The sequence below is a fragment of the Lissotriton vulgaris genome, chromosome 6 (assembly GCF_964263255.1).
Source record: "Lissotriton vulgaris chromosome 6, aLisVul1.2, whole genome shotgun sequence".
Taxonomy (NCBI): domain Eukaryota; kingdom Metazoa; phylum Chordata; class Amphibia; order Caudata; family Salamandridae; genus Lissotriton; species Lissotriton vulgaris.
The window spans coordinates 1,755,450,528-1,755,470,840 of NC_141694.1; the positions used below are offsets into that span (position 1 = coordinate 1,755,450,528).

Consider the following 20,313-nt stretch of genomic DNA (forward strand, 5'->3'; position numbering starts at 1 on the left):
ATGGCAGAACAGGTTACCGAATCCCAACCTGCCCCGGTGCAAGTTGTCGTCATGGCTCGCACAAGTACTCGGTGTTCAGATCTGTGGTGCAGATGTTCCTGCCCATTACGGTGAATGACACTGGGTCAGTGTGGGGGGGGGGGGTGCCCTAAGATGGGCGGTCCATGTGGGTGCATGGATGTTCTGACCTGTTGTGCACTTTAGATGTTTGATGACCTTTGTTGAGTAGCATGGTCCACTCCGCTGATGGCAGGGAATGCCGAGGTACATTTTTAGAGCAGAGTGGTCTGTTCGACAAATAGAATCTGTGCCAGGTGGCTCTTTAAAAACCATGGTAACCAGTTTAAACATCTCCATAAACATTGTAGGCAGCCAGTGAAGTTGGCTCAGAATCAATGGAATATGCTGCAGGCGATTTTAATATGCTTGAGCAAATACGCTGTTATGTCCTGTACCATATATGCACAGATTCAGTGCACGCAGACAAGGAGGTGCTTCGCGAAAGGAGGGGGCAAGCGTAGATCAAGCACTAAATGTTGGCACACCGCTCGAGCCCGGTGTAGTCAGATGCTGCTCCGCGCCGCTCATGCTTACACCTGTTTGATCATTACTCTGCTCGCTCATCTCATTTGGTTTTTTGTCTCTGCTCTTTTACAGCTGATTTGTTTATGGAGGTTTGGGCGGGAGTCAAGCCTTCAGCTCCTCTTCATCACTTATCCAGATGCCATGTTGCTCTTCATCCAGAACAGAGGGCCCTAGAAAGATCTCCAAGGCTTGCTGAAGAGAACTCCCAGTTGCATGTTCCATCCCTCTTCTGCCCTTGCTCAGTACTATGGCTGTTTATTGCTTTGCCCTGAACAGCTTGGTGATGATGAATAACAGCGTGAAGTCCGGCAGCAGCATGACCAAGGCACCCCCAAGTCCAAGCTGCAGAAGACCAGTGCTGCCCGTGCCGGACAGGCACAACTCCTACTGCCAGGCTTTCGGCAGTGGACCGTTCAGCCCTGGGTCTCCCAGGAAATCTGCATTTGTCTTCCCAAGCTCCCGAGAAGGCAGTGAACAGAATCCACAGAACCGTGGGCGTACAGAGAGTCCCACCAGTCCGGAGGAAAGAGGATCCAGAAGCCGGCGCTTTAGCAGAAGCCCGAACTGGCGTGGTCGACAGGAAGATGATGGGCGCCCCTCAAGTCCAGGATCTGGCTGCAACAGCCCCAGATACCCCACCTCCCCTTACAGTCTCTCACCAGTCCGAGCAAATGAGTTGCTTATGCTAATGAAGGGGGGCTGTGTTGGGGTCAGATCAGAGTCCAATGCAGACCCCACTTGGAGGCTGGAAGAAATGCAGCGGACTGCACGGATCCAGCGAGAGCTGCAAAACGTGGAGGTGAATAAGAAAGTTGGACTGTTTGAGGCACACATACTGGCTCAGAGCCTTCCCGGTGGTGCAGGCCCCAGTAACCTCCTTCGGAGCCCAAGACTTGGACGAAGATCACCGTCGCCTTTGGGTGTGTTCGCTGCTCCAGGCAGAGCTGCTGGGGACTGCTTGCTAACACAATGGGTTCAAGACCGAGACCAAGTGAGTGCCCCCTGTAGGGTGGAGGAGCCTGTTAACCAGGAGGAAGCAGGTCATAGACAATTGGATCATAGCTCTCCTCTCTGTCCCAAAGAGCAGGATGGTGGAGCCTCTTCTCCGGGAATCACACCAGAGCAAAAGAGCAGCATGTTCACAGAACTACTCTCCACCAGAACTTTCTCGGAGGGCATTTCATCATCTTCGGCCAAGGAGCTAGGCACGGAGACTGCCACTCTTCATGCTGGGCAGGAATCTGATGGCCCTCAGCTATGCCACCTTCCTTTGGAGCCAAAGGAGATGAAAGAGGAAGCGAGGCGCATAGACCATGGGAGCATACCAGCAGTGATCATCACGGACCTGGGCGGACAGGAAGACAGACTGGACATGTCTCCGAGCCCCCGTGCTCACGCGCCCAGCCTGAGGAAGCTATCGTCCTCCTCGGCCTCTTCTACGGGCTTCTCCTCTTCCTGGGAAGAGTCGGAGGAGGAGGTTTCTAGTGACCCTGAGCGATCCACTGATCCGACACCTGCCTTCCTGCAGACGGTGGAGCAGACCAAACCGCGAGTGGTAAGTGCAGTTCATAGTTTCTAGCGCATGGCCGTTCACCAGGTGTGTATGCATGTGGGATTACAGCATTGGTGGGTGCTGCAGGACATTTATTAAGGAGTTAAGAGGGAGCAAAGCAAATACAGGTCCACAACAGCAGAGACCAAATCCTTAGTCAATGTGCCAAACAAACCTTGCCAGAAATCGCATTTGTGCGTAGTGGGACACATCTCTTTCTTTAACACTTCCTGTTCTAACTTTGAAAACTTCTTAATCGGGAAGTCCAGAATAACTAAATTGTGCCTTTGTCCTCTCTATCAGTACTTCCTTTGAATTGTGGTATTGAAGGTAACTGTTTGCATATGTAAGAGTATTTGCACACTGCTTTTGTCCCCACAGGCAGAAAGGTAAGCGGGTATATTTTAATGCCATTGTCCAGGTAATCAGTCATTCCTAAATCTCTCCTAACCTTGTTTTTCTATTTCTTGTAACCCCATGAATGTGCCTAATTGCCGATTTTACAGGACAAATGTACAGGCAGTAATAGTAGCAAAAACAAGTTAACTAAACCGGTCAAACGATTCCAAATTTAGAACCTTGCAAGGATGCGGAACATACGAATGTAAATAACAGAGTGCCGTAGTTTGATACACTGTTCATGTGTCACACGTTGGGACATTTGCTGCCATTGACACCTGGAGACAACTTGCTTTTGATATGATCTATATAGTCCTGTACTCCTAGCATCTGCCCAAATTGAATGTTTTGAAGTTTTTTGTGTAGGGTTCTTAATCAAGAGTGTGTGATGGGATTTGCTAGAAAGCTGTGTAGCTCCATGGGTAGTAGAGCGAGTCGGACATTGCATCAGTGATGCTGTTTACAGATTGAGGTTATGACTTTATTCAAGTAAGGTTCGTAGGACCGTATGCTGGCTGCATTGTCTTTTTCCCATTAAACGCTGCTCCTTGATATTTAACTCGATGCGGAGGGTAGGTTTCGTCTCCACCCCACATTCCATGAGGATTGGACAGGTCCCCCTAGTCATGGTTAAGAATGACTGAGTGGTACAGCTGGTCCATGTAGTGTCTGATTTTAAATACACATTTTTTTATTTAACGATCAATGTACCTACATATTACAGCGAATGTGAAGTTAGATTTGTGAATACACCCTTCAGTGAAGTCAACAACCGGTTCTCATAAACCTAGGTGTGTATGTGCTCCTTAAATGAATGATAAAAGTAGGCTTGTATGTTCAAGGGAGGACTGTTCGAAACCTGGGAACCAGCATGGAAATTCAAGATCACAGACTCTGAGGGTGGCTACTTGAAAAGCAAAACATGGAATGAAGGCAACATGTTACCTTTAGGCAAGCAGCGGGGCCTGGCTTTGTGACTCAACTGAGCACCCAAGAAAAGACGAGGCACAGGATGGTTGAAGTTGTTGGACCAAAGCAAGCATCCAATGTAGTACTTCGAGGAGCTTAGAGACGTGTTTCTACAGAAGATCTGAATCAAATTTCTACAGCACGTTAAACTCTGTGGTAGGCTTATGTCAACTGATGAAAAGAAAAGCTGTTGTGGGATGGTCCTGTACCACACAAGTCAACACTATGTAAAATATATATATTGTAATGTGAAATAATATTGTGCCAACAAGCCTTTGTCCCAAGATCATGGTCATTGACTTTTTATGCTTCAAGATGAGGGTAAACTACATAGATAGGGGACTAGAAATGGGGGGTAATTGAGGAAGTGAAATTGACCCCAAAGCAAGATTTCATTCCATTTGTTATTTCTCACATTACTGTATAATGGGCAAAATTCTTTTGACCAGCTGTGAGCAATCCACTACTGTTGAATATAACGGGTTAGTCGATTGCTTGTGGCCTGCGCTGAATATTGCTTGCACATGAAACTACCCTGGGCATGCAGTGGACCTACCATGGGTATATAAGGCATAGGCCCTTGGACTCCTCCATGGGACAAGGAGGCTAGAATGACCCTAACCATGTTGCAGATGTCTACATCTTGTGTGCTATACCTTAATCAACTTACCATTTGTTTTAGACTTTTCAGCCCTACCCTATGTAAGTACAATCGTCCCACAAATTCTGGAGCAGAGTGAAGGATCCGAGTCACAGGAGACTCCCTTGAGCACGGACAAGCAGTGTCACCGTAGGCACGATAAACGGACTATAGTCCACCGGCCCCTCCCCTGAGACTGGGGGTACTCTTGGGCTGTAGCTTGTCCCAACAGTCTAGCACTCTGATTTTGGGGCTGGGAGGTAAAAATGCCTGTGGTGCATCGCCTTACAACCTGTGGGCAGAAATTGCACAAGCCGTTCTCGAGTGCACAACATGGAGGCATAATGTCGTCTCAGACTGTTCGGTTCTTTCCTCCCAGTATTATCTTCCTGTAATAACTTCTTTGGGCATTAGCCTGAAGCCCAGCCCCCAGTTTCATTTTAATGACCGAGTTTGCTGTCAAGAATTAGATTGCAGTAATAAATTCTTTCCTATAGATAAGCGTATTAGGATTAAGATAAGGCCATGGAAATTTAAGTGAATGAAATGTGGCTTTCCAGCATGTCCTTATCTTATCCTGCTCTGCTGTTGTGCTTTATTGCACATGCTCCTGTTGAGTCCTGTACTTCATTGGACATGTGTATTCAGCACAGCTTATAAACAGCTTGCTCTGTTCACTGGATTTGACAGCTGTATGTGCTGGCCAATTTTTTGCTAACTGTGCCACCCTCTGCTAAAATGGATGCACTGTACAGTGAAATCTAAGCCTTCTAAATGGGAGTATGCATGGCAAAATGCGTGGTTTTGCAGTACGGGTAGAAAGAGGTGGTGTCTAATAATCCTGTGGCCTATATAAGTGTTAGTGTGTCCCTCTCCTTAGGATCATGGTCCACGGATTGCTATAGATGGAAGCCAAATCTACCACGGCAGGGACCGAGTCAAGCGATTAAGCCATTCCCACATTAAGGGAAAGTAGAAAATATATGAATGAGTGGATGCATTAGTCCATTGAGCTGCCAGACCTGGTATTAAGCGTAATACCTTTAAATCGACAATAGCCAACAATGTCATGCTGTCCTACTCTGTGTGAAGGACTAATTCTAGGCTTATAGAGCAAATTCTTTTTTTTCCCCAGGCCTGCAAGACTCCAAAAATAGTCTTTCAACCTGTCCACTGTAAACAGTTTTCTATAAGTCGTCTGTTTGTGCATATTCTTATTCCAATTTTTTGTGGTAAAAGTTACCGCTAGGCCATTATCCTACTGTCCTTAGCACACAATTTCATGTTAGTTTTTTCTGCATCTGTACTGACCTACTCAATTATTTTTTGTTACATTTACTCCACACACATTTTTGTAATTTCCCCAATATCTGTGCTTTCCCCACACATGATTACAATATTTCTATAAAGCATTGTAATTGCCTTTCCACCCAGTTTTGGCAGGAAGGTGGGATGGGAAACTGCAAGAGGATGGGATTGGTATAATGTCGCCGGATCCGTAACGTCTCAAAGCAGCCAGGAAAAGCCAAAGAATAAGTGATCCAGACACCCTCATGACTAAGTCAGTTTAATAATCTCAATTGTTAAAGACCCCTTTGCTCCATTGGTATCTGACCTAGTGCTTGTACTAACTTTCTTTAACATAAAAAAGCCTTTGTACCCCACTGTTTGATAACTTGATGCAAAATGTTGGGCTATGTACATGACCACATGCAGCACAAATTCAATTTCAAAGTGCCCCGTGTTTTTGATTTGTAGTCCACACTGACCCATAGTCGAATACTTTCGTCTGAACACTGCCCACTATTTAGATGCGTCTTCTCCTGGCTTCAGTTTTCATTAAACTAATTTGTCTAACTTTCCAGAAAATCAATTAAAAAGACTAGGCTGTTCAGTGCAGGCTTGCTCTGTGCCACAAACTATTAATGGGACACCATTAGACATCCTTTTCTGCAATGAAAGACCTAACTTGTCCCCGGCATTCCAGGAAATGTTTTTTTTATATTAAAAAATAAAATAAAAGTATATCTATTAACAGTATACTAGACTACTACAGACCTCTTCTTGTGCTTATGCTATAATGAATGCTTCCACCCCTAGTACCAAGCTCTGTTTATCTACCTTTTCAAAGCCATAGATACTCTTGCCTTCTCTTCATCTTAAGGTGATTTTTACTACTTTTAAACGAAGATATGTTTTTAAGTGGTATTGTCTGAACTTGCTGTACCTGGTCTCTAAAGGCCTTGCTTAAGTAGACCTCTGTTGCGTGCCTAATTTAAAAATGGTTGGCCAAAAACCAAGACCTACCAAGTTGCCTTTGACAAACCTGCACGTCTTCTACACCGCAACCTGCAAATGGAAGGATCCAAAAAGCATTTGTTGTGGGGGTAGGAGTATTGCAGATGCACACATTTTATGGTTACAGAAGAGAAGGCGGAGAAAGGAGATAGGACTAGGGGTGCGGACTGGCTGGAGACTGGTCTTCCTTGGGGCTCACCTATGACAGTAAAGTTTGGGCTTTATTTGTACTTTTATGGTCTTCAGTGAGGCAAAAAGGCCTTTCTGAAGCCAGTGGAACTGTAGACTTCTACGTAAGATATGGTTTGTGCGCAAACCATGCATGTTTTCTGTGGCTTAGCTGCTTCTTGGAACTACTCAAACCACATGTTTTTAACCGTGCCTAAACCTTACAGCTGTTTTCTACGCTGCATTTAGCAGTGGGGGCTTTGTGTAGTCTACCAACTTATCATTTTTCCACTCCTGGAAGAGATTCGTGTTTTTTGGAATTGTTTCAGTATTGCTCCTTTTCAGTTATGTTGATAGGTGCAAGCTTTGCTGCCAATAAACAATGCCCATTCCACAACCTCATTTAAAATGGAGGGTGGGCGTGCAGCGCCTTTATTGATACCATGTGGCTGGTTTCTGGATCCTACCCACTGCATTGGCCCAGTGCCTGGGGCCTCGCTTCTAGTGCCCCTTGTAAACCAAGCTATTTGCAAGTGACTTTTGTGACCGAACTGGGATTGAGTGGATTGAAATTACCACGCTTCAGAGGGTCTTTTTTCGCCGCATAATTTCTAAGGGGAGTAACCACCTATTCATTCTTTGCCAATCTGACACAAAATTGAAGGTTGCAGTAACAGGGTTTCTTTAAAGCTATTTTTACCACATGGATTTCCCATGGGAACAAGATGGCGGCTCACTGTTTACTTTTAACCCCTTTCAGGGAAATCTCCTTTGAAGTTGTACATGCAGCATCTATTAAGTGTTCTTTTGCATGGAACTGAATTACCATCTGCTTTTAACATGTTTTCTAACCTTTTGTTCTGTACTGCTGTCTTACCGCTATAAATACACGGCCTCTTTCACTCAGCAGGTCCGTGCCTAGGATTTAATAAAAATGACGCATTTCTGCAAATTCCACAGTTGACATGATCGCAGCTCATCAGTGGGCAGCATCGGTCGCTGTAGACTTTGCGTGAAGGAAACAGAGTGCGCAAGGTGTATCTTAACGCATTGCCTCCCTGTTGATTTGTTGGAGGTACAAGTAGACAAGTAAACTTGTTTTCGGACCAAGAATCGTGACTGATCGAGGCTTGGAGGGCATTCGGTGTTCTTGTTTGATAAATGCAAGTTGGCTATTGCGTTTTTGATTTACACTTAAGTATTTTTTTTTAAAGCTGCTAAGTTGTATTCTGCTATTTTTGATTTACACTTTTTTTGTATTTTTTAACTTGTAAATTCAATCCTGCCATTTTGCTTTTCATAACCCTATTGCAGAGAGGTTGGGACTTATTGTGATCTGCATGAAATAGTTATTTGAAAGACTCCGGGGCCAGAGGTTTTTGTTATATTTGCTGTACTTTGATTCACCTGTCTAACATACCTCAAAGCAGGGCGATTTATAAGAAATCCCAACTCTACTGACCATGTGTTTTACCTAAACCTCTGTGGGTTCATTAGTTAACCGATAATGAATGTTCCAGAGACCTACCTTGTTGTGCATTTTAAAGGGCTACAATTAGTCATTGCAACTGAGCTGACCTTTCATGCATTCCCCTGTCTGGTGCCAACCTCAAAAGGGCTTGCCAACAGGAAGTAATGGTAACCGATTACATAGCACAACAACACTCATTTTATCGGCCTCAAAAGGATGAAAGACTGAGCTGGATCTGTAAAGACTCCAACTTTTGACCACTTTGCAGCAGCTGAACTCTGACACGTTTCGACATGTATTACCAAATGCAAATTACAAGGTAACATCTGCACATGGGTAATCTGTCAGACCCTATCATGGGACCATTTATTGGGCAAAGTCACAAACTATATTGGTGCTAATAGGGGTTTGGTTTGACCTGCTTGCAGTCTCCACAGTCTTTTTGTGTGGGATTTTTGTAGGGTATGTGAAGTGTCCCAAGTCCTCATCACCGCTGTGCCGCCAAAACCAAGTGCCCTCTGGCAGGGAGAGCTGGGATTTAATATCAAAGAAGAAAGTGATGGCATGCGTACTAAAATGTGTGGCATGTTGAATCGAGAACACTAAAAGCATTCAGGGAATTCCGTTGCTTTAGTGAAGAGTAAAGGATAAAGATGGCACCAGAGCAGGAACAAAACCTGCACAATGCTCAGTTGCTCTTGTACCTTGGCTCTGCGTGAGATGGATTCCGAGACACGCACTCCTAGACCGTAATTCCACGCAGAGCTCCCAGGCTGCCCCCCACCAAACCACAACAGCAGGTTCTCTATTTCCCAGCATTCCCTTCTGAAGTGATGTTCTCATAAATGCATGTGAATGTGGTATATATATTGAATACCTAGATATGATGTATTAACTTTTGCTGAAATAATGACACTAAATGTATTCACTTTGCAGAAAAGCATATTATATCCTTTGTTGTAAACACAGTTTCTCCTGAAGTACCAAACGTGTAAATGTGTTTACCTATTTCATTGTGATCGTACTTAAAGGGTATGTGTGTCTTCTGCTTTGGCGGGGGGGTGGGGGGGGGACGACTTGGTCTGAAAATTTTCAATTCGAAATTTCATTTTCACTTTAAAAAGGGAGTAAATGAGCCATAGGTTTCTCCTACATATGCACCGGCTGGAAGTGTCGGCTGAGGGGCAGTAGCGAGGCTGCACAGAAGGTCATCAACAATCATACTTTATTGCATTTATGCTGTTGTATTGAAAGCAGTGATGCAGGTATGCAAAGCAGGAGGGAAACAAATAGAAGACCGAGGGATGCTTTCCTATTGAAAAACTTCTACTTAATCTTGCAAACCAAATAAAAGCAGGCCTTGGTGGGTTAAAAATAGGAAATTCAAGGACCTTGAGAATGTGGTCATCCTGTGTAGGTTTGTCCTGTCCTTGCAGCTGTCGGAACATGTGTAAGAGGGAACAATGGTACAGGAACTCATTATGTTGAAGAGGATGTGCAAGGGCTTGACGCACACCGCTTCTCTCTGGCTGGCATCCGGACGTGTGCTGCTTCATGAAGATCCTCTGGTACCCTCTCTCGCCTTTGTTCTGGTGTACTGGGTGTACTTGTATCGGATGCTTGTCCCGTAAGCTTCAAGTCAACCAGAAGATTCCTTATGCAGTGTAAGAGCCCTATATAGACCACATCATGCGTATTTGTCAAGTGACGAGCTTCAATGGTATTCTCCAGGCCAGGCACCCTAGAGCTGGTCCCAGGGAGTCTGCTGCATGAATTCTGTTTGCAGGTATGCACCCTCTAGTACAGATGGTTTTATCAGTGTTGGCAATCAAACACTACCGAGTCGGGCTTCTATGACTTGATCCCCCCCAAGTTTTGTATCCAGGCATCTGGCACCTCCCTCTGAGGGCTATGATGCAAACGGGTTGCGTCTGTGGACCGGCAAAAGCAGATTGGCATACAAAGAGGCATTCTGCGGAAAATCTGGATTATCCTTGATCAGAAACTGGTTAGTTGCATAATGGCCGCAACTGAATATATGGTGTTGGCATTATATAGCTGGAGCACTACACATAGGTGGGCTAGCAGTACAAAAGCCAATTTAAACTACATGTCTGTTGGATTCCATTCCAGCTCATCTAGTTAAGCAAGTCTTCACTGACTGAAGCCACCGTTGTTCAACCGCTGGTAAATCAGTGAAAAAACCTTTTCAGTTTTGAAACCAAGACCTATCTTGCTGTAAAAAGAATTAAAAAACTGTTTAGACTTCTGCACTGCCCGTTGTATATTACTCTTGATATGGGCAATATTGTGGGACGGATAGATCTTTGTTGCAAGGCTGTCTAGAACCCAGATCTCAAAATCCCCTTAATGTCATATTCATGTTGGGCTCCATCTATATTTGGAGTACATTTGACTTTGAAAAAAAAATCATCTTTTTATGTAATTCTTAAATCATAGAACTACTTTAATTCGGCAACTGCAGATTTACAGGGGTACGCATATGCATAGCCTTTTTTCCTGCATACACTAATACACAGAAGTGTGACCTGGGAGTGCATTTGCACACTTTATTTTTCCCCTACTGCAAATATTTTTCCTCTGGAGAAACCTCGACACACACATTTTTGTGAAGGTGGTATTGCCTTCCTAATACCACCCTAAAAAAACGACTCCTCCCCCTTTAGGAGTGGGTATATTTAGGTAGTGAAACTACCAGCATTATGGTGGTGGATACCTTCAAACATGATGGCTATCAGCGTGTACCAAATATTGTTGGCGGACTCATCCTGGTATGGCCTCAGGCGTAGATTTGCACACAAGAAATTTCTATGATTTTGTAGACTTTCAAAAAAGAGCAAATCAGATTTGCAAGGGGGAAATCATTCCTGGTTCTGTAAATTCAATGTTTTTTTTTTTTTTTTTTTTTGCTTGCGTAGATGACATTTTTTTGTTGTTGACTTTTGCACAAGCAAATTAATAAAAAAATCAGTTCTTTCGAGTCAAAATAGTGCATTTCATCTTGCATTATCTTACTCCTAACTTGACCTTTCCTTGCTCTGTGTTAGCCAAGCGTTATTTCCCATTCTGTGTTTAAATGCTTATCATCCACTCACCAGTTTAATTTAATTCTGTACTACCTGTGTGGACTTGTATTTGTTATTTTATGTCCTCCGTGTCCTATCGATGAGTTTCCACCATAAAAGTACAATATTATAATGTGTAAGTTCTGGATGTTACCAACATGCAAATTGGTGGCCGAATTCCCTGGAGGGTGGGAGTTGATCATGGACTGTTCTGGTTTATCCAGAATATTTTCATCGTGCCTCCCGTCATTCTGTTCTGTTTCTGTCCCCTTTAGACCTGCATCCTCAAAGTTAATAAACTTTATTTACACTAGAAGCCGTACCAAATCTATTTTCCAGTCGTAAAATAACCACAAACCAATAAATAGAAGATTGTCCCTCCTGCGTTGCGTGAGTTGGTGCAGCCCAGTGAAGTTCCAGCTTCAGTGTCAACACGTGGGTTGTTGACGGAATTATCGCTGCTTCCTGGAGACCTGCTGCGAACAATGAAACCAGGTCCTTATCACTGTTTGGTGTTCTACCGCTTAAATCCTCTGTGCTGCTGATTGCTGCTGCTAATTGAGCTCTCATCACTGCACTTCCCTGTTCCCTTGGATCAACCTGGGGTTTCCTTGCCTCCTGCCCGTGGCCTTCGCGCAACCGCTGTAAAACTGTGTTTTTGAAAGGGTTTTTGTTTCCAGCCATCACCTTTTTTATTTTTTTTATTTTAAATTATTCTATTTTTCCGCCTTTGGTCTTTGTCATTGATATTTTACACTTTTATCCTATAGAAAGTTCTGCTTTTACGTTGTTTTAAAAAAAAAAAAAATAAAGATGGTGTTTCATTCGAAAGGACGAGAGCTTGTTGAAGTGTAGAAAGTTTTCATTAGGCAAGCATAGTTCCCTTCTTTTCTTACCCTTCTGCTCCATATGTAATTATGCTCCAGACTTCAATTTCGCTAAGGTGTTAAAACAAAAACTTTGCAGCAATCCCAAAATAACCTATCCTAGAATTTCTGTCATCACCTCTGCTCCGGTGCCCTGCTGGCTTTGGATGACGTCTCTGTTGTGTTGCTTACTTCTGTACTGCTCCTTTAACCACACACATTCTTTCCTATGTCATTGCTGAATGTAGAACCTTGCATATGTCATCTTGATGTGCATCCCTTGTAAGAGTCAGTTATCCATTGATGCTGATCTATGCTGGATTAATTGTACTGTGCTCTTCGAATAAACTAACTTCTACCTTAACCATCCTTGGATTCACCTTCATTTCACTGGCGACGAGGATTTAAAGATTATATCACTAGTAATAGTTAAAGTCTTATCACAGATTTTGTTAGTGTTTGCTGTAGTTGTTTTATTCATTATGTTTCTTTCTTTTCTTTTCTTTTTTCTTTTTATTATAGAAAGGGGGATGTGTTGTGTTGCTTACTTCTGTACTGCTCCTTTAACCACACACATTCTTTCCTATGTCATTGCTGAATGTAGAACCTTGCATATGTCATCTTGATGTGCATCCCTTGTAAGAGTCAGTTATCCATTGATGCTGATCTATGCTGGATTAATTGTACTGTGCTCTTCGAATAAACTAACTTCTACCTTAACCATCCTTGGATTCACCTTCATTTCAGTCTCCTTCGTGAATGTATAGCCTTGTGTAGCTTTAATAAGGGCTAACTGACGCGACAAAGGAAAGTTATGATTCAATAGTGAAAATGGACTGAAATATTAAAACTATCGGGAATGTCACAATTTTAGGTTTAAAGCCCAAAGCATTTACAACTGCACACCCCTACTTAAGTCTTATCACCTGCTGTGCTGTATAATTTGGGGAGGGGGGGGGGTTAATGGTGTGAGAGATCATTTGTCAAGCTCGGGTTTTTATACTAAACTTTCAGATGTTTCATAAGCAGCACACGTCACCTTTTTTTGTTAGTTCAGAGTACAAGTGCCATTTTATGAATTCTAAATCCGTCAATTGTGTTGAGATAGTTGTATTGGTGACGTGGATCCTTGTCAGATGTTCTAGTGCTAATGGCCTCTCCACTGGGTAAAGTTCTGTTGTTGGCAGGTTTGACGAGTCACATCTTCAGTTATTTTCTGAACCATATGCAATTTAATGGGTCTTTCCATTATGGGTTTAGGATGTTTCACAGCTCTTGACCTCAGCCTCACCACCCAAAGATTTGACCCCAGGCTTCTCATAATACTCTGAAATTTCTGAAAAGCATCCCCTATCTCACAGAAATCTTTCTCATTTATTTTTCCTATCTGGATTTTTTTTGTCGTGTAGGGGTAACGAGAAATCCATCATTTCTCTGACTCCCAACTGTCTAAATGTAATTTCTGGAGGGGTTAGTCAATGAAATCTATTTCAATTCTACAGACTAGAGCGCTGAAAAAAATGATTGCTTATATATTAGGATATTCACACTTTAATTCGGACTATAAAGTTTACCTGCAAATTTTGCAAGTATCTTAAAAAGACGCATGCGATTGATTGCACAGAGATGGTATGGCTCAACAGAAGGGGGGATACATTTTTCTGACCCTGGTTGGTGAAATAATCTGTGCGCTTTATCGTGTGATTTCATGATCGCTGAAAGATTAGGATGGTCACCCTGCTAACTTGAGCTTTCAATTGTGCTGTGGCCACAAGCTAGTGAATGTAAAACTCTAGAATCACACCTTGTACTTGTGTGCGCGTGCATGCATCTTCCCGCCCTCTAAAGCACGAGTTGCTGCTTTAACACAACATCGACAAGTAAACATCTTTCCAAATCACCTTCATGTAGAAACATTTTACAATCAGACGCGCAACACGGCTCAGTGTTCGCCAGTTTATCAATAACATTTAAAATTAAATCTTAGATTCCTCTTCATTAAATAAAGAAGTATTGTTTATGTTGTAAATAAGATCGTAATAGATGACAAGATACCTCTAGTTGATTGCATGTAGATTTATTGTAGGACACAGCCGAGCACAAACCTCGCCAGCTGACCAGACCACCAACTGACACTAGTGGAACTCTCCAGGTAGAAGTCAGAACATACATAGGCATTGTGGTAGGCAGAGAACAAGAAAACACAAAGAAAGGACTAAGACAAAAGACAATGTACAACAGTTTACTTATGTAGAGATCAGTATGAATTCTTAACATTAGCACAAGGGTGCAATCTTGGGAAGTCCATCGTGAAACTTTCTGCTGAACGGAAATAGTGATCTGGAAAACGGATGTCTACACGTGTGATGATGGGGAAGAGGTTACCCAACCAATATAGAGCTGTAACTTCAAATGTTTAATTGTAGATGGGTAAGGCAACATGTAGGCTAAACGGGATAAGCAGAGAAAATTAGAAATATTAGAAAATATGACACAGGGCAGGTTTTCCCAGCAACCACAAAGCCCTCACAATCTATTTTACCAGCAGAAAAAGTTCTCCAGTTGAGCACGTTCAGGACAGTAATAAGAAACGTCACCACTCTGATGCTGGTCTTCTCACTGGTACAACTGCTGAGCATGAACATATAAGACCTGTCCTAAAATAACAATCGGTGGAGGGCGTCTTTGGTTCTAAGTTAAGCTCCTATTTTTTTCTTGTTTGGGATCTGTAGTGAGTTTATTTTGGATCTGTAAATTGTTTGGTTGAATTGACCCCTGTAAGGTCACCCAATCATCAGTCCACAAATAGACTCCTTGTAAACATTGAATATTCTATGAACTATTTTCTAGTGCCTGCACAAAAGATACTGGCTCTCCTGGCACTAGTGATACAATGGCTACATCATGTAAATGGACTACCTAAATAATTGTAAGCTACAAAATGCCTGACCCTAGAATGTGGTAGCATGCAAGTTCTAAACCTGGCCAGCCTGGACCATATTGCTCCTGCTTTCAGATCCCTGCACCGGCGGCTAGATTAATATCCTTTCAAGGTACCCTGCATTGCACACTGGGTGATGAATGGACTGGACCAACCGTCAATTGTTTAAGAAAGAAAAAATACCATATCAAAATTGTCTCCACTTATGAAAATGCCTCCTATTCAAGACCCCCACATCTGAGATACCGGTTTGTCAGGTCAGACATGCAGGCTATGGAACCCGCTCTAAAAAAACGAGGGCCACCAAACACTAATAATTCCGAATCGCTGGTTTCACTCCTGGCTTTTCTTAACACTAGGTAGGACCAAATGACCCTTGGGCCACAAACCGGAGTGTTTTTCAAATGAATCTTGCAAACATATTCTGACGCCCCTTTAGTTTTACAGCACATGCATAAGATGCACACCCTCCCATGTCCGGTATGGAGCACACTTGGCCTCCCATGCGACATCTGGACATCTGTACTCCACATTAATTAATGAAACTTCAACCACAAGTCCACAACCCTTCTCACATCCATTGACTTCAGATGTTGTACGTGTTCACCAGAAGATGTGAAAGGCTCCCTGGGGCCTAGATATGAGGTAGGTACATACTGTATAACTTATCAACACATCTAAATACAGTGCCTTCAGATTCTGGTATACATACACTACTATGCAGGAGAAGAACCTTCCATTATGGCACTTCAGTTCAGGAGAACAGTGGAAATTGTGCTCAGTCACTTAAGACTTGTCAGCGAAAGGAACCTCTTTCTTGGAGAGCCACCATTTCTTGACCAGTTTGTGCCAGCTCTCTCTTCCTCCCGCCTTCCTTTCTCCTCCCGCCTTCGTTTTTGAAAGCCTGAGAAAAAGGCATCCATAGCACTTTTCTAATTTGGTATACTGGGGTCATGAATTTTTGAGCTGGTATATCAACTTTATTGGCCTTGTACTACTACAAAACCCTTCTGGTTTTAAATTAATGGCCTTCTAAAGACTCGCTGCTGCATGATCATGGTGGACCTTTTTGCATAAAGAGGGCTATGGAAACTTTTTTCCCCTCAAGACTGGGGGGGCCAGCCCTAGGACTCTAGGGGAAACCCCGCTGCTACCATCTGGCGTGGAAGGACCTGATCCCTGACCAGGAGTTTTTCAAGCGGGATCGGTTGTTTAAAGCATCCCAAGGAAGTGAACCTCGAGAGCCTAAACATTTAGTTGGGATCCTCAGTTGACTTGTGGAACGGTACAAGTGCATTAAACAGACTATAGTATGGACGGTGGGTTGCCTTAATTGAATTTAGAAAAGCTCCAACCTACCCATTAAAATTGTGATTTTTAAAAAATAATTTATTTGTGAATTAAATAAAATATTTCATCAATTTTGCTTTGTTTGTGGTTTAAATCCTCGAAATTGCTTAGGCCAGGGTCTCAGTGGGTCCCTGGATTCCAATAATTATTCAGCGGGGGTCACCGGATTTCAGTAATGATTAAGTGGGGGTCCACAGAAGCCAAAAGGCTTTTAACTACTATTGTGCTATACAAGGCTTAAATCCCGCCCACTCCTGGATGCATCAAAGAATGCATATTGTATAAATTAACCCTTTACAGTCCCAGATGTATTGCTCCTGTACTGTAAACCTATGTATAGATCTGATCAATAGTGTTTTTTTTAAGTTGAGGTGTTTTTTGTTTTTGTTTTGAGGTCTTGGCCTTTGAAACTGCATTAGCCAGACTATTGTTCCCCCCCCCCCTCCCGTCCCACAAAAAAAACTATGCAGAATATAGATGCATAGAAGGGCTTTTGGTCAGTGGACTTCATTTATTGGTCTAGTGAATGGTTAATCTCGTGCTTCTGCCCACCACAACATAGGGTCAGTACACTTTACCCATTCGGTCACGTCACTTTGAGTGACTGCACAAAGCCTGTGCACTTTGCTCATATCTGATTACAAATAGTTAGTTTTATGGTCAGTGACAAGCTCTTTAAAAGTCTGCTGTAATACATTTTATTTCTGTAAATTATCTTTAAAGAATCATCGGTTTATTCTGCTTGCACTTCAGGAACCCAGTTAAATTGTGATTTAGTCCGGTTTCCTTTATAAAGTATTTGTGACAATGTGACATTTTAGATGCCTACAATTTGAATACTTAGTTGGATGATTTCTTCCTGTAAAGTAATGGTAAAATGCATGGCGCAACTGAAAGCTTGTTTAATAAAAAATGAAAATTTTAGTAGTATAACTGCCACACCGGAGAATGTCAAAACTTTATATTTTTATTGCAAGCATATTGTTCCCACATTTATATAGTGGTCTTTATCTTTTTAGGTTTGTCCTGCACAAAGCTTGCGCTGTGCTTCTGAAATCTATTATTACAATATCTATATATATATATATCTCTATCTATCTTTAAAGGGGCTTACATCCCGTCCCCTTGCTTTTCATTGGTTCCTGTGCTTGCCACTTTTCCTCCATTTTTATTGCCATACCGTTTCCTGTTCTTATGGTGTTTGCCCTTATCAGTGTCCGAATCCCAAGTACTGTTTACATCCCCTTTTGTGGACCTTTTTTTGTTCAGCTGAGTTTCGTTCTCCCTTGGCCTTATTAAGTTTCACTTTGGCCAGTGTCTCTAGTGCAGCAGAGCTGTATCGCTCACTTTTAACACACTCACTACTAAATACGCAGAGTTCTTCCTGTTAGTCTATAAAATGGTACGGTATCTTATCCTGGCCTGCTCCTGACTACAATTCTCATCAGCCCCTGGCTGCACGCTTTCGGCAATCAATGGTTAACTTTCTCCATTCTAGCAATGACTGTTTCCCCTAGCTATGGCACCTTGCAACAGTAGGTATAGCATGGGCTTTGAGTGAGGGTGAGTGCTGCGGACATCTTGGGTTTTTCACTATAGCATATTTTCTATTCCCTGATTACAGAGGGCGCAGCATAAATTGACCTCTGCGTGATGTAAGAGCGTTGAGCCAGAGAGCAAATTGTACGTGAAGACAGTGGAGTCTGGAAAGGCAGAGACTATATACCCAGAACACACTCTTGTTTCTTTATTTTATATTTTGCATCAATCTGCCCCCAACATGGTCGCATTATGCAATCACGGGAGATTTCTGGTGGTGTAGAGCAGGTAAGGCGGCATGAACTTTGGCGTCTTCAACGCAGAACCTGCAAGTTCAACACACTTCTTGCAATATTTCTCATATTCGGAGAGCATTTTTATCTGCCTTAGGTTTGCGGGCTGTCCTCGTAGAGGCTTTATTGAATTACACATTTTAACAGTGAGCCTTTTGAAATAGTAGTGCAATTTTTCAATACAAAAGAAATTAACATTTGTAGTCCCATTTTTTTCTAAATATTCTCGAAAGCTATTAATTCTCTTCCTGTCGGTTCTTCGCATTGGGGATTTTCAACTTGCGTGTCGATTAAATTAGAAATGAGTGGACATTGAGAAGTTTCCTGAGAGGTTGTTTTATTTTTAATTGGCTCTCAGTTTTTGCTATAATTCAGTTAATTTTGTGAGCTCTATTTTCTGGCAAACAATTTCCTGTGCACTGCAGGCTTCAGTGTAAAATTCTGGGTTTTAACCTCAATTTCGAAATTGATTCTGAATTGGGGAAAAATATGAATCCACTGCTGTTTTTCTACAGACCCAGTTATGACTCTCAACCGACAATAATTTTGCATGCTAGTCGATGTGAGTGCATGCTTGCTATGGGAAATGCAAAACATAGAGTCCCAGTGTTGCCGGCAAAAAAATTATTCCGGCCTGGAGGAATATGTCCGACATTACATGCGGTTGTTTCACAACTGTCACACAACCAGGGCCCGCTTTGGCATGGGCAAGCTGGGCCCAGGCCGCTAATATTCAGAGGGGTGCAGCAAGGTAGTTGCCTGAGCATGCAAACAGCTGCTTGTCCATCCCAACTTGGTCTCAAACGGGTCCCATTAAAGACTTGGTAATCAGCCCTTAATGTACCTCAGTTTAATTGTTAGCACTCTGACTTCCTCCCATCATCTTCACACCACACGCCACCACACCACAACGCCCTGTTCCCCACATCAACAAAACATCACATTTTCTTTCCACCCAGGGCCCCGGTCAATCCAATTTAGGGTCGGTCCTGCATTCATCCACCTTCTAAATGCGATGACTCCAGTACATATAGCAGTGGTGAAAATATGCTATGCACTCTCTACTATCTTGCATAATATAATGTTAGCTAATTTCAATTCCCTTTTCTTTTTGTTGTCCATGTATGCATGCTTTCAGACCGCAGTGCCAACACCTCTCAATTGCCAATGTCCATACTACTGAGAAACTGAAGTCTCTGTAAATATGCATAAAAATAACTTGTAATAGTTTGCAAAATAGACTTAAAATGTCTTCTGGCAGTAAGACTACACTGCTGGGATAGGGCTGGTAATTTTTGGTTTTGAATGGGTTGCACAATTTCAATGAACAGACGTTCATAACTTCCGTTGCTGAAGCCACACTGTACTCCACGCCACTCCAATCTACAACACTCCATTCCATGCTTCTCTACACCACTAGCCATGGTGAAAGCAGCCACGCTGGTGTCCATCGGGGCTAAACACATTGCATGGCTGGGATTGCGGGCTGTTATGGCCTTGTATTTGGTTATAAATCACTAACTTTTAATACTGTTTGGCACTTTTTTGTTGCAGTGTGTGCGGCTGCCCGCATTTCTTGTATGTTGCCTGTGTACCTCCCACATTGCGCAATTTACACCCAGGTCAACTACCGTTGGTTAGATCCTCTACACCCCCATCTTATTCAAACCTGATTTTCACAGTTTCATTTTGGGGTCAGTTTTATAAAGCACTAACATCAACCAAAGATATGAGTGCTTTATAGTACCACCACTTATGACTTGTTTATTGAGAAAGGCAATTTATTGTGTACTAACACTTTGATGGAGTTTCTTTAACTTATATTGCACAACTGCTCACCAAGCAAAAGAAAATACCTAAAAAAACAATTTTTGAAAGGAGACGAAACCTAATGCATTTGCCAATGCTTCTTTATTTTTGTGGCATATGCTGGCAATAAAAAAAAACTGCATGGCACCAGCATGCCAAGGCCAGACCTATTGGCTTTGCTATGATTGTTCATTAGGGTACTTTATTTTTTCTGTTTGTCTGTGGAAAACCGTAAAACTCTTATCGTGCTGGACAGCCTGTGAGGCGGGCTGGCTGGGGCTCAAGATAAGCAGTACGTGCAGGTCCAGTCGTCGATAAGCTGCAGTCTTGACTCTTGACAGTAAACT

General features: G+C 42.7%; 1 protein-coding gene across 1 annotated transcript in view; it reads left to right on the top strand.

Annotated features, from left to right (window-relative positions):
- LOC147709421 (inositol-trisphosphate 3-kinase A-like) overlaps positions 1–20,313 on the top strand; it is a 281,384-nt gene that overhangs the window by 45,050 nt on the left and 216,021 nt on the right. The window contains exon 2 of the mRNA XM_086927991.1: positions 658–2,140. Coding sequence (XP_086784117.1) covers positions 833–2,140 — 1,308 coding nt within the window. The 5' untranslated portion in view covers positions 658–832. The remainder of the gene's footprint in view (positions 1–657; positions 2,141–20,313) is intronic.